Source organism: Aquarana catesbeiana, linkage group LG05 (assembly GCF_042186555.1).
Source record: "Aquarana catesbeiana isolate 2022-GZ linkage group LG05, ASM4218655v1, whole genome shotgun sequence".
Taxonomy (NCBI): domain Eukaryota; kingdom Metazoa; phylum Chordata; class Amphibia; order Anura; family Ranidae; genus Aquarana; species Aquarana catesbeiana.
In genome coordinates this window covers 601797628-601813618 of record NC_133328.1, presented here as the reverse complement: position 1 = coordinate 601813618, position 15991 = coordinate 601797628, and the positions used below count along the sequence as shown (strand labels likewise).

At 42.0% G+C, this 15991-nt stretch overlaps 1 protein-coding gene across 1 annotated transcript in view; it reads right to left on the bottom strand.

The window, feature by feature from the left end:
• Window positions 1–15427, bottom strand: part of TAF2 (TATA-box binding protein associated factor 2) — a 164737-nt gene extending 149310 nt beyond the window's left edge. Inside the window, exons 1-3 of the mRNA XM_073632181.1 lie at window positions 15222–15427; window positions 11298–11352; window positions 3111–3271 (exon numbers count right to left, since the gene is read on the bottom strand). Of these exons, the coding sequence (XP_073488282.1) occupies window positions 3111–3271; window positions 11298–11352; window positions 15222–15274 (269 nt within the window). The 5' untranslated portion in view covers window positions 15275–15427. The remainder of the gene's footprint in view (window positions 1–3110; window positions 3272–11297; window positions 11353–15221) is intronic.
• Window positions 15428–15991: the final 564 nt, after the last annotated feature.

Below are 15991 nucleotides of genomic sequence, written 5' to 3'. Positions count from 1 at the left end.
TGTTTATATCGCAGAAAAAAAAAAAGAAAAAAAAAAAAGGAGGATCAAATACCATCGAAAGAAAGCTCTATTTGTGGAAAAAAAAAGGACAAACATTTTATTTGGGTACAGCGTTGCACGACAATTGTGCAATTGTCAGTTACGTAATGCAGTGCAGTATCGCAAAAAATGGCCTGGTCAAGAAGTGGTTAAAGTAATACTAAATGCAAATTTTTTTTTTTATAAATAACAAACATGTTATACTTACCTGCTCTGTGTAATGGTTCTGCACAGAGCAGCCCCGATCCTTTTCTTGAGCCCCCAGCTGGCGCTCCTGGCCCCTCCCTCCTGCCAAGTGCCCCCAAAGCAAGCAGTTTGCAGCAGAGACAATTGAGTAAGCCCCGCCCCCTCTTTCCATCATTGGCTCACTGGCTGTGATTGACAGCAGCTGGAGCCAATGGGCTGTTTTTTTTACCTTAATGCACAGAATTCATGAAGGTAAAAATCCTTGAGCCCTTAGAACCATTTTAAGAACCACTGCGCCCCATATACAGAGAGAGGTAGAACTATAAAGAAACACATATTATTGAGCTAAACGTTCATTCAGTGAAGATCATTCTTACAAAAGAACATGAACACGATGACAGACAAAAGTAAAATTGATTTTTGGGAGGTCACTTTAATTTGCCAAACAATATTTTTACATTGTTTCATTATAAGATAACTGCAGGCAATACACATTTTCTTTTCCCGGCTGCATTATCCCAAAATTATCTTCTACTGTCACATATATTTTGCAAATAGGTCATATTTTCAGCCGAGAACCATGTTACGGTTTATGAAAAGAAAGTTCCAAGTCTGGAGAGCAGGATCTTATGTCTATGGGTGGCTTTACACCATCTGTAATCAGGGTTTTCTTTAATCCAATGTCCTTTGCGGAGTATCTGGCTCCCTCCAAACTTTCCAAGTATCAGGGTCTGCCAACACTTCATGCCGGCAGCAGTGTAATTATTAAAAGAAGTCAGAACACTGATAGTGTGGGCACTGACACCGCTTTAGTGTGCTGCTACTGGCAGGAAGACACGGCCTTGGCACCGTCACTCTACCCTCAAGCTTTCTATAAATGGAGGGATTATTGATGGAAGTGTTTTGGTAAATTTGTTACGGAACCCAGAGGGCTGGTGTAAATCCAACAAAGTGAGCACATTATAAATTACTTTTTAGAAAAAGGTCACACTCATTAAATACAAATTTTAATTTTACTGGATTTAAAGGGGACCAGTCATGTTAATAAAATAATTTCTTAGTTACAGCGCTCAGCACAAGTAACAGATTTGTCAGAAAACCTTTACTTTCCTTTCAGAATCAACATGTTCTATGGGACACTATACTACAAAATACTACCATAAAGGTATTGATTGCAACCAAGATTTCTTAATTTTCACACAAAAAAAAAAAATTTTTCCTAACAAATTCATTCAAGACCATGTTGCAAAAATGAATACACCCCAATGAAAAGTCTTTTGGCCCGTACACACGATCTGAATATCGTACGACAGATCGTACGACTTTTTTCACTTAATAGTCGCAAGTAGAAATTGAAAAGGTTACTAAAGTCACAAAAATTCTCGTACGACAGGAAAAAAAAAAAAAAAATCGGAAGTGATCTCATGTGCTGTAATGTATTTTCGGACGACAACTGTACTGACTGAACGAAAATCGTACGATCTGGTATCGTATGAGGAAAATTTTCGTGCTTGTCCGGTCGAATAAACATCGGATGAATGGTCGTGATCGGCTCTCGAAAGCTCTGTACTAACGATCTGATTATCATGCGACTGTGTCGAAAGCGGTATTTTTTGTCCGATTTTCGGATCGTGTGTACGGGCCATTAGGAGCAAAGCTACATTTTAGACAACAAAATCCTAATTACCATGAATTCAACTACAGGTGAGTCTGATTATTCATTAAACAGGTGTCCAGCAAACAGCTGATTATAAGTTAACACCTCAAAAGGAGCATTTTCTGATTAAAAGGGTTGAAGAAAATCGCCATGCAAGTTCACTGCAGTTAGCTAAAGAAGTAGAAAGCCAAACTGGGGTGATTGTTTCCTCTGACACAATACGGCGTACACTGCAGAGGAATGGCATGCATGGGTGTCATTCACGAAGGAAGCCTCTCCTAAAGCCCATGTATAAAAAAGCCCGCCTAGAATTTGCTAGGGCCCATGCTGAAAAAAGAAGACGACTACTGGGACTCTGGAGTGATGAGATCAGGATAAATGTTTTTGGAACTGATGGCATCGCAAAGGTGAGGAGTACAAAGAAAAATGCATGGTGCCTACAGTGAAACATGGTGGTGGCAGTGTCCTTCTGTGGGGTTGCATTGGTGTCGGGGAGCTGCACTTCATTGATGGTATCATGAATTCACAGATGTACTGCTCTATATTGAAAGAGAAGATGCTACCATCACTCCGCGTCCTTGGCTGTCGTGCACTTTTCCAATAATACAAATGAACATTTTTATTTGGGGGGGAAGCAGGTACCTAGTTTTGACAGGGGTTTGAATCCCAACCACGGCGCTACCTGCCTGGGGTTTGCATGTTCTCCCTGTGCCTGTGTGGGTTTGCTCCCACACTCCAACAAATACATGCTGGTAGTTTAAATGGCTCCTGTCTAAATTGGTCCTACTGTGTGTATGTATGAATGTGAGTTAGGGACCTTAAATTGTAGGTTTCTTGAGGGAAGGGACTGATGTAAATGTACAATATATATGAAGCGCTGTGTAAATTGACAGCTCTATATAAGTAGCTGTAATAAATAATAAGAAAAGCTTTGGAAGATATTGATGATCTGTGGTGTGCTGGCAAAAATGTGCATTGATCTATGATGTCTCCAGCTGGTAGTTGCTGCAGCACCCGCTAGTTTTGAGCTCATTCCAGGAATGTGTGCGATGGGAATATTGACAATAACTTATTTTTACACATATTAGAGAGGCTGTATTTATCTTTGTATAGGTATGGTGAACTTCTAATAAAGTTTTCTGATGCCACTTGGTCCAGTCTTCCTCGTACAGTAAAGCCAACCTAACAACATTCAGATGAATGAGAAAAGAAATATTGTAGCACTTACTGTTTGGACTCGTGGTGACAGACTTCCAGCGTGGGGTCGTTGTATATGAACGCTGCCTCCAGCTCATTCACTTTCACTCGGTATATTCTGCACTGTTTACTGTTCAGCTTGATCCTGTTCAAATTGGCCACCGTAGGGAATATTGTTAAATCCACAAATCCCTGAGGAAAGACGATCAAGCAATTATCAACACATACCGCAAAAAAGAAAAAAAAAAAGTAAAATAGTTTTTTCGTGTCCATTGCAGACCTTGAACTTAGGCTGAACACACACACACCTCCCATCAGCTCAGATATGATAACTGAGGCAAGGCCAAGATTTCAGAGGCGATCAGATGCTACTGGAATTTAAAGGGTAACTAAACCCACATCATAAAAAAAAAAAAAAAAAAAAAAAAACTATCAATAAATGGTTTATTCCATGCTGTTCATACTCTACGAAATTCCTTTTCTGTATTCTACAAAAAATCTGGTTTATCCCGCTGTTCTCTATCTCCCCCTTCTGTCCATGTCCCCAATTCAGCTAGGAATTTTGCAGAGCAGTGTTGACAGCTCTGCACATGCTCAGTTTTCAGTGATACACAATGATAAATGACAGCCTGCTCCCCCCTGCCTCCTCCATGCCCACTAACCAGCTAAACACAATGGGGGCAGAATATAACACGTGGATTAATGGTCGCCTCCCCACCCTCATATTCTAAAGACACAGGCTGGAGGGATTTCCCTGCAGGCAGGCTATATTTATTCAAATACAGCTGGTGCTAGGACAATTGTTTCACCTGTCCCCTGGTTCTGTTGTTCTGGCCGTCAGTTCAACCTCCGTCTATTACACGCAGTCTATCCTATCCTTATTCCGGGTTTGTCAGCCTCTCGGGTCCCTCCTACTAGTTTAGTCACTCCTCGTGACTTCCTCAGGGAGATGTCCCCTGAGAAAGTCACGAGAAGTGACAAAACTAGGAGGAGGGACCTGAGAACCTGACAAACGCGGAATAAGGAAATGATAGACTGTGTGTAATGGACAGAGGTTGCACTGATGGCCGGAGCTGCAGAACCAGGGGACAGGTTAAACAATCGTCCTAGCACCAGCTGTATAGGAAATATACACATACCTGTTGAATTATTTTAAATGTGAGTGTTGTACGGTTTGATACATTTTTAAAAGGGATAAAGCACTATTGCAAGGCTTTGATTGCTTTACATGTTATCACTCTGACTGGAATTTGCAAGCAGCATCGATAAGGAAGGAAAATTACTGAGAGGATAGTTCCAGAGGAATAATCACTAACAAGGCATGATTTTATAGGATATAAGGTGTGGGCACATCGAGTGGAGGGAGCACAGGAACCTTAGTAGAGGTACAGAGGTGGATGTTTGTGAAGAGATCAATTAATTTATTTTCACTAATACAAGTCGACTGGTTGGATGTTGGTTTCACTTAAAAGTAATTTTACAAGGAACATTATATGGACCAATGTGATATATTTATTATTCAAAACTTTGCACTTTATTTGCACTATATATATGGTAACTTGATTCATTTTATGGTATACACTTGCATAATTATATTATATTATATATATATATGGTTCTGCAGCTCCGGCCATTACACACAGTCTATCATTTCCTTTCGTCAGGCTCTCAGGTCCCTCCTCCTAGTTTTATTTTTTATATATATATATGCAAAGGGTGGACCAACTCAATATTGAACCCTACGGACTAAGACTGGGATGCTATTAAGGTTTATGTAAGTGTAAAGGCAGGTGAATTAATACTTTTGACAATATAGTGTATATTTTTAAGCAGAGGCCCTAGAGAATAAAATTGTGGGGGTTGCATATTTTTATGTCACGTGGTAATTGCGCAGCGGTTTTTTTAAATGCAATTTTTTTGGAAAAAATAAACGTTAATGCACACAAACACAATATAATAACTGATTTTTTGGCAAAATATAAAAGATGATGTTATGCCGAGCAAATGGATACCAAACATATCATGCTTTAAAATTGCGTTCACCTGTGGAACGGCGTAAACCTATGGTACATTAAATTATCCATAGGTGCAGCATTAAAAGCCCTTACGGGTTACCACTTTTATGCAGAATTATTGCTCTCCCTCTGACGTTTACGTTGATACCTCACATGTGTGGTGCCTTTGCTGTTTATATACACGTGCAGGACAGCTTTGTGTGCAAGTACATGAGGGCGGGGGCGCTTTAAAAATGTTTTTTTTTATCATATATTTAACTTTCTTTTTTACACTGTCTCTTAATTTTTTTTTTTTTTTTTTTATCAACTTTATTGCTATCACGAGGGATAAACAACATTGTAATTAGCCACTGGGATCACTTTATATAAAAAGTGCATTGCCAGCTGTGGAAAAAAAAAAAAAGGATACTGGGATGCCTGTAGCTTCAGGCATCAACCCGGTATAACCAGTTCGACCTTACAGCGTGTAAAGGTATGTCCCGAAAGCTGAAGTGGTTACTTTTTAGAGGGGGGTTATGGGTTAGTTCACCCTTTTTGCAATGCTTCGGGGATGAATCAGAGATGCTCTGTGCCAGTGCTGACCAATCAGAATAGCTCTGATCCATCCTGGAAGCTCTACAGAAAGAGGGAGAAAAGCATGGATTGCAAATCCCCAGACCACTGCACTGGCTGTGTGGGCACTGACAAGTCATCACACATGAAGGTAAATACAGTGGGATCTGGGAGGTGGGGAGGGTGTACAGTGTTAGTTCACCTTTTCATTGTCTCTGGTTATCGGTTTTGGCCGGCCATACATGGAGCAAATTTCTTTTCTACCATCACCAAGACAGAACATACATCATGCGCCACCATGGGTTGCAGGAAAGTAAATTGCTTGATTTCAATACAGATAGTGTTGATGTGGGAATCCCTCCTGCAGGGCCATAGTTTTCTCCCAACTAAGAGGGGTGGAAATATGTGATCGGAGCGTGTTGTCAGAAATTACGACCGTGTGTGGGCTCCATCGGATTTTCCGACACACAAAGTTTGAGAACAGGCTATAAAATTTTCCCACAACAAAATCCGTTGTCGGAAATTCCGATCGTGTGTACACAAATCCGACGCACAAAGAGCCACGCATGCTCAGAATAAATAAAGAAACGAAAGCTATTAGCTACTGCCCCGTTTATAGTCCCGGCGTACGTGTTTTACGTCACCGCGTTCAGAACGATCGGATTTTCCGACAACTTTGTGTGACCGTGTGTATGCAAGACAAGTTTGAGCCAACATCTGTCAGAAAAAATCCATGGACTTTGTTGTCGGAATGTCCGATCAATGTCCGACCGTGTGTACGGGGCATTAGTCTTAGGACTACAATGCCATTTTAGTTTTAGTCCCATTTTAGTCATTGTATTTTAGTTGAATAAACTAAACACCAACTGCAGTATACCATCACCAAGACAGAACATACATCATGCGCTTATCAAAAATGTGACCTCTTAAACTTATAAGGTCACATGCACTTGTCCTTTGCTGGATATTTGCATCCACTTCACTCAAAAAGTAACAATACAGGTATAGTAGCTCTCTCCCAAGAGCGGCCTTTCACCACTCTGTCTGGTCCAGTACCAATCACAGGCACCACATATATGCAAAGCATAAAGTACACTATAGTGCAAAAGTTTAGGAGGTCAATTTTACTAAGCAAATGATGTGTGTTTTGTCTTGGTGATGGGATACTGAAGTTGGTGCAAACAGCTTGCAGGGGATTTGCACATGTTTATCATGGCACAATTTTATTGGACTTTTTGTATGAAATTTATGTATGTATGTATGTATATATATATATATATATATATATATATATATATATATATATATATATAAATGATTCTTGATATCTATCACAGGCACTTTCACATGAGCGGTCTGATTGGGTCCCTTCAACTGTTTGTCAGGTGGACCCGAGTGGTGGATCATCCATTCTCCTTTATGAAGCGGCCAATGGACCAAAACAAACAGATCTGTTCCCCTCCATCTTATCAGATCGGAGGGTAGTGGGATGTAAACAGACAGTGGAGTCTGTTTAAATCTGACTGCCCATAGAGTAGAGCCGCTTTGTAGAAACTAAGTAGACACGGACCTATCATCCACCCACACTCAGTGTACAGATCCCCCACTGAGTAAAGCCCACCCTGTGTGAAAAGGGCCTTATTGTCAATGTCTTCTGTTTTGTCCCCATCTCCTTTGCTCTGTCCCCATGTCGTCTTCTCTTTTTCCCTGCTCTATGTCCCCTTTTCTGTCCCCAACTATTCCTCATGAGGGTCCCCATGATGTACATGTAGCAGCTGCAGGCTGTATAATCAGAAAACATACAATCACATAGAATGAGGCATCTAATCCATGTCCTACCTTCCACTGAGGATTGTCATATGTGCTATGCCATTCCAGATCCTGTGCCTGCTGGCCCCGCCCCCTCGTATCACTTAACGCCTCCTTCTGGTCTTACTCAGCTCCTCCCAGGCTCCCCCTCACTTCACTCGCCTTCAGTTCAACGGTAAAAATGCTATACTGGAGGTGGGACTCTGTGGGAGGTCATTGGTCATAGGGCGGGCTGGGGGGAAAAAAGGGGGGGGGGGGGGTCAGAAATGAGGGGCCATCATCTGCCCTGCATCTGACTGGGAGAGGAGGAGGAGGAGGAGGAGGAGGAGCTGAAATTCACAGCGCCTGGAGCTGTGCTGCCTGTCACCGTACGTGACGTGTCAGCTGTGCTGAGCGAGGTAAATTTGCGAGCAGGGCTGGAGTCAGCTTAAGTCCCTCCTTGCCATTAACGTCCCGTTTTCGTTACTTAACAAAAATGGATTCCATTTTCGTCATTGTTTTTGTCAGTTGACGAAAATGTGCTGTACTTTTAGTTTTGTTTTCGTCACTGTAAAAAAGCCTCTGACGAAAACGTTTTTGTTGGCGAAATTAACACTGCGTGTATGGCCGGCCTTTAACCTAAATAGAACTACAAATAATTCTAAAACTTGCATAAACATATTTATGAGAAAGAGATTAGGAGCTCGCTTACACCAGATGCAGTCAAATACATTTTTAAACATATGCAAATAAAATGAATGTAATTACATTTTTTTGCATATAAACAAACTTGGAGCGCATGTGAACGCAATGCAAACTTATGTAAAAGCAACAAAATTAATTCCTGAAAAACATATTGCAAACTGCAATGCATGTAAAAACTTATGTTGAACTGCACACATGTTAAATGACACCCCAACATACTTCTAACACACATGCATTCAGCACAACACACAGCACTATACCACACTACTGTATGTTGTAATTTGCTGCAATGAAAAAAATAAAAAAGGGTATGTCAGATTTTTTGGCTGCCCATTCAAATAAATGGGAATCTGTAGGGCTTCATTCACTATTGACATTTTGGGAACTCACACAATCTCATTTTCCACTACAATCACAAAATAGATGCTCTGCTGACATTCATTTCCAATCGCATCTAATATGTGTTGACGCTTTGCCACAGTAAATCGTGCGGCAAACCACAACGCACAAAGCTCATCACTCAAAAAAGGGTGATTGTAGTGTGATTTGACATTGCAGGTAGCGATTCTGGCCGAGATCCCAAAATGCCAAACGAGAATGGAGCCTTACACTGCACACCAGAGCAATCAGGTGTGAAGGGGCCCGAAACCTTTTGCGCCCACATATTGTCTACATTTAAAGGATAAGTTCACCTATTCAGAAAAAATATTAAATGCACATTTTTTTGCAGGTAAAAAAAATGTGTATTTATTATTTTTTGTTGCAGGAGCCTATAAAGCATTGTACCAGCGATCAACAGATCTCTGATGCCATGCAGGTCTCTGGCAGACCTGTCGGTGTATCGGCTTGCTCGTACCTGGAAGCCGATACCTGCTGACGGGAAAAATGAATGAACTACCTCAGAGCTCGCAGTGCAGTGGTAGTTCATTGAAAACTACAAGCCGACAGCCGCAAAGGCTCCCGCACTTTGCAGTTTTCCATTCACAATTTTTTTTAATTTTGACAGCTAGCAGGTGGAGAAGATTCCCGCTAGCTGGCACAGCGGGGGGAGCAGGAGCCGATGCATTCATAACAGGTTACATCCCGAATATGGGTTTAACATGTTATGAAAGGTGAACTTATCCTTTAACCGCTTCAATACCGGGCCAATTCTGACACTTTGCTCCTACATGTAAAAATCATCATTTTTTTGCTAGAAAATTACATAGAACCCCCAAACATTATATATGTTTTTTTAGCAAAGACCCTAGAGAATACAATGGCAGTTGTTGCAACTTTTTATCTCACACAGTATTTGCGCAGGAATTTTTCGAACGCGTTTTTTTTGGGAAAAAAACTGTTTTGTGTTTAAAAAAAAAACAAAACAGTAAAGTTAGCCCAATGTTTTTGCATCTTGTGAAAGATGAAGTTACGCCGAGTAAATAGATACCTAACATGTCACGCTTCAAAATTGCACACGCTTGTGGAATGGCGCCAATGTTCGGTATTTAAAAATCCCCATAGGCGACGCTTGAAATTTTTTTACTGGTTACATGTTTTGAGTTACAGAGGAGGTCTAGGGCCAAAATTATTGCTCTCGCTCCAACATTCGCGGCGATACTTCACATGTATGGTTTGAACACCGTTTTCATATGTGGGCGGGACTTATGTATGCGTTCGCTTCTGCGTGCGAGCACACGGAGACAGCGGCGCTTTAAAAAAATTTTTTTTTATTTTTTTATTGTTAATTATATTTTTTTTTTATTTTGACACTTTTTTGAAAAAAAAAAATTGATCACTTTTATTCCTATTACAAGGAATGTAAACATCCCTTGTAATAGGAATATGACATGACAGGTCCTCTTAATAGTGAGATATGGGGTCAATAAGACCCCATCTCTCACCACTAGGCTGGGAAGCCTGAAATAAAAAAAAAAAAAAAAAAAAAAAAAAATGATCGCCGCTTCCAAGCCGAAGCGGCGCTGTTTTTTTGAATGGAGAGGTCGGGCGTGACGTCATAACATCGCGCCCGGCCTCCGACGATCATAGAGACTCCGGGGACCATCTGGTCCGCCGGAAATCTCTATGATCTACATCCGGCACCGGCGGATCCACTCTCCGCCTCACCGATCGTAACGGTGAGTCGGAGCAGGCACCGGAGGGCGGCGGGAGGGGGGGGGGGGGGGGGGGGGGGGAGTCCCCTCTCGCCTCCCATAGGAACGATCAAGCGGAGGAACGGCCGCTATGATCATTCCTATGGTGTAGAGATTCGCCGACTGAAACCAGCAATATCTGAATGATATCTGTAACTACAGGCATCATCGAGATATACCTGCTCAAAGCCAAGGACGTCATATGACGTCCTTGGTATTGAAGTGGTTAAAGTAGAACTAGACGCTCCTATCATTTTCAGCCAAGGAAGCTGCCATCTTGGCATCTGTTTGATCTTCAACTGCCATGATGCTGCACATGTGATCAGTTATGATACCAGCCATTGGATGGTTGGACAGTTTGTTTGAGGATACAAGCAAATGTGACAGTTACTTACATTCCCAGGAATGTAACTGTTTTTTAAAACTTAAAGCGGAGTTCCGCCCGCCCCTTTAAAAATTTAAAGTCAGCAACTTCACATACTGTGGCTGCTGACTTTTAACATTAGGGCACTTACCTGTCCTGGAGTCCAGCGATGTCGGCACCGCAGCCAATGTTTACATCGGCTGGTTGGGTGCTGTCGCCGCCATTGCGGGTAAGGAAATCCGGCAGTGTAGCCTTTCTGCTTCACGGCTGGGTCCCCACTGTGCATGCGCAAAGCGCGCTGCGCTCTCTCACTGGCCCGGCGGAAGGGGAGGGAGTAAAAGGGTGACTGAGCTGCTGACGTAATTCGCCACAGCCTGACCTCCCAGAAGTGGGGACAGTGTACCTGTAAAAAAAAAAACAGGTATCTGCTCCTCCCTCCCCCCGAAAAGGTACCAAATGTGGCACTGGAGGGGGGAGAGGAATCAGCTAAAGTGGAAGTCTTACTTTTGGGTGAAACTCCGCTTTAAATCTGTGGGTTTAGTTCTGCTTCAAATCTAAGGGCTCTATGTTTTTAGGTTTATAAGGGAAAACGTTTCAAACGCCACCAGCCAGTCAGTGGAGAACATTTCACAGTAACAACAGATACAAGAAGAACTACTTACTATGACAGATTTCCTCTGAAAATTTATATTGCTGATGCAGACTACCTGGTGAGTCGTATAAAGAGAAAAAGAAACAAAATTATTCACACATTACAACCATATGACCCAAATGGTAATAGAGATGGCAGCCATAAGGAAGAGCGGTCAGCTACAGACAAGACGGTGTGAGTGCAACATAATAATATATACACGGGGAAGGAGATAAATAGTATACACACAGTACCATACAGGGTCTATATACACACTATTACAGGTATGTATGGGTGAAGCAAGGCAGCCCATAGATGATTTGATTTTCTTTCCTACCACACTGACAGTGTTGATGGGGGAATGCCCTCCACAGCTCTATTGTGTTCTGCTGGTGGGGGGGTTGCTTATGTAAGGAGCCTTCCCAGCTGTGAGAACACAATGATTACTGCTAGCGGCTATAGCCATCAAAAGTAAACGCATGGCAAAAATCAAATTGAAATTTGGCTGGCCCCTGCTAAACTAGCCGAATTTTGATCCATGTTTAATATATACAGTGCTCAGACAGGTATGTATGTATGTAGCACAATATACATAGCACACAGGTAGGTATGTATGGTACGCATGTGTAAGTGGACTCTATATACACACACACCGATAAGGGACGTATGAGTGAAATATATATATACATACACACACACACACATATATATAAATATATACACACCCTGAACAGCCAAAAACTTTATGACCTCAGACAGGTACAGCGTACAGTGAACAACATTGATTACCTGATTACAATGGCATTTGAATGTCAGTGGGATATATTAAACAGCAAGTGAACATCTTGGCCCTGAAGTTGATTTGTTGAAAGCAGAAAAACTGTAGTTTGTTGTGTGCGAGGTTGCATAGCTGCAGACCGATCAGGGTGCCCATGCTGACCCGTGTCAACAGTCAAAGGTGCCTACAATGGGCATGTGGGTATCAGAACTGGACTACAGAGCATTGGAAGGTGGTGGTCTGATGAATCACGTGATCTTTTACATCATGTGAGTGGCTGAGTGTGAGCGTCACCTGAGGAAGAGATGGCACCAGGATGCAGTATGGGAAGATGGCAAGCTGGCAGGGGCAGTGTGATGCTTTGGGCAATGCTCTGCTGGGAACCCTTGGGTCCTGCCATTCATGTTGATGTTACCTGACACGTACCCCCCCTACCTAAACATCGTTGGTGACCAAGTACACCCCTTCATGGAAACTTTATTCCCTGAGGGCAGTGGCCTCCTTCAGCAGGATAATGCACCCTGCCACACTGCAAAAATGGTTCAAGAATGGTTTGAAGAACATAAAGAGTTTGAGGTGTTGACTTGGCCTCCACTAAGGATGAGCTCTGGCATGTTCGCATGCTGCACGTGCAGAGCCTGCCAGGAAGTCGGTAATGCGCAGCGCTAATCACAGGCAGTGAGACATTTCCCGATCTCTGCAGCCACACATCGGGAAATGTCTCACAGCTTGTGATTAGCGATGTGCAGTGCCGAGTTCCTGGCGGGCTCTACACGTGCAGCATGCGAACACGCCGGAGCTCATCCTTAGCCTCCACATTCTGCAGATCTCAGTCCTATCAAGCAATTGTGGGATGTGCTGGAAAAAACGAGTCTGATCCATGGAGGTCCAACCTCACAGGATCTAAAGGATCTGATACTGACAGCTTTGTGCCAGATACCACCGCATACTGTCAGAGGTCTAGTGGGGTCCATGCCGCGATGGGGGCAGGGCAAAAGGGGGACTTACTCTATATTAGGTGGGTGATCGGTGTATGACTTATATACACACACACGGTACACATACAAGATATACATGTAAAGGTGACTATAAACAGACAGTGCATTCTATATAGAGAATACAGAGGCACATAAAGTATGTATGAGTGCAGTCTATATACACAGTATACAGGTATACGAGGGCTCTATATACAGAGGCATGTAGTATATACGGGTATATGAGGGCTCTATATACAGAGGCATGTAGTATATACGGGTATATGAGGGCTCTATATACAGAGAGGCATGTAATATATACAGGTATATGACGGCTCTATATACAGAGAGGCATGTAATATATACAGGTATATGACGGCTCTATATACAGAGAGGCATGTAATATATACAGGTATATGAGGGCTCTATATACAGAAAGGCATGTAATATATACAGTATACAGGTATACAAGGGCTCTATATACAGAGAGGTATACACAGTATACAGGTATACGAGGGCTCTATATACAGAGAGGCATATAGTATATACAGTATACAGGTAGAAGAGGGCTCTGTATACAGAGAGGTATGTAGTATACACAGTATACAGGTATACGAGGGCTCTATATACAGAGAGGTATATAGGTATACGAGGGCTCTATATACAGAGAGGCATGTAATATATACAGGTATATGACGGCTCTATATACAGAGAGGCATGTAATATATACAGGTATATGAGGGCTCTATATACAGAAAGGCATGTAATATATACAGTATACAGGTATACAAGGGCTCTATATACAGAGAGGTATACACAGTATACAGGTATACGAGGGCTCTATATACAGAGAGGCATATAGTATATACAGTATACAGGTAGAAGAGGGCTCTGTATACAGAGAGGTATGTAGTATACACAGTATACAGGTATACGAGGGCTCTATATACAGAGAGGTATATAGGTATACGAGGGCTCTATATACAGAGAGGTATGTAGTATATACATATACGAGGGCTCTATATACAGAGAGGCATGTAGTGTATACAGGTAGAAGAGGGCTCTATATACAGAGAGGTATGTAGTATATACAGTATACAGGTAGAAGAGGGCTCTATATACAGAGAGATATGTAGTATATAGGTAGAAGAGGGGTCTATATACAGAGAGGCATGTAGTATATACAGTATACAGGTAGAAGAGGGCTCTATATACAGAGAGGCATGTAGTATATACAGTATACAGGTAGAAGAGGGCTCTATATACAGTATACAGGTAGAAGAAGGCTCTATATACAGAGAGATATGTAGTATATACAGTATACAGGTAGAAGAGGGCTCTATATACAGAGAGGCATGTAGTATATACAGTATACAGGTAGAAGAGGGCTCTATATACAGAGAGGCATGTAGTATATACAGTATACAGGTAGAAGAGGGCTCTATATACAGAGAGGCATGTAGTATATACAGTATACAGGTAGAAGAGGGCTCTATATACAGAGAGGTATGTAGTATATACAGTATACAGGTAGAAGAAGGCTCTATATACAGAGAGATATGTAGTATATACAGTATACAGGTAGAAGAGGGCTCTATATACAGAGAGGCATGTAGTATATACAGTATACAGGTAGAAGAGGGCTCTATATACAGTATACAGGTAGAAGAAGGCTCTATATACAGAGAGATATGTAGTATATACAGTATACAGGTAGAAGAGGGCTCTATATACAGTATACAGGTAGAAGAAGGCTCTATATACAGAGAGATATGTAGTATATACAGTATACAGGTAGAAGAGGGCTCTATATACAGTATACAGGTAGAAGGCTCTATATACAGAGAGATATGTAGTATATACAGTATACAGGTAGAAGAGGGCTCTATATACAGTATACAGGTAGAAGAGGGCTCTATATACAGTATACAGGTAGAAGAAGGCTCTATATACAGAGAGATATGTAGTATATACAGTATACAGGTAGAAGAGGGCTCTATATACAGTATACAGGTAGAAGAGGGCTCTATATACAGAGAGGTATGTAGTATATACAGTATACAGGTAGAAGAGGGCTCTATATACAGTATACAGGTAGAAGAGTGCTCTATATACAGAGAGGCATGTAGTATATACAGTATACAGGTATAGGAGTGCTCCATAGACAGAGAGGTGTACATAGGGAACACTTAGGGATACTTATAATTTGTATGGTCGGGGGCTCTCGAAGCCCTTGTCTCCCTTCTTCCTGTTCATGGTGACAGTGTCCCCCCGCTCCACAAGCTGGCCCCGTTGCTATGGAGACTGGGGACACTCAGCTCCCCATTCCGCGCTCCCTCTGTAATCCAGCCATGAGCAGCCGCCACTGCACTTCCGCTTCCGCAGCGCGGAGATCTCGCGAGACGTCCGTGACTCCTGCTCAGGCGTCATCTTTGAATTGGGAAAACAGCGTCAGTCAATCCCATACAATGCTGGTACTGGCACGATTTTCTGCCCTCTTCTGTGACCGATCCCTGTTGGAGTCTATTAGAAGCAGACGTGTCACTGAGAATTGTGAGACACAGGAGAGCTGACTGTTCTGCTGATGTATAGAGCAGATAAATGGAGAGATATCTATAATACAGAGTACATGGTGCTTATGGGGTTTTAGGATTATAAGGGACAGGCATAGCTTGATTTCGAGGGACTGTTCTTCATTTGGAACAAAGTCCCTCTGTCCCTCCTCATTTGTCCCTCATTTTGGTCTGATCTATGTACAGTATCTCACAAAAGTGAGTACACCCCTCACATTTTTGTAAATATTTTATTCTATCTTTTCATGTGACAACACTGAAGAAATGACACTTTTCTACAATGTAAAGTAGTGAGTGTACAGCTTGTATAACAGTGTAAATTTGCTGTCCCCTCAAAATAACTCAACACACAGCCATTAATGTCTAAACCGCTGGCAACAAAAGTGAGTACACCCCTAAG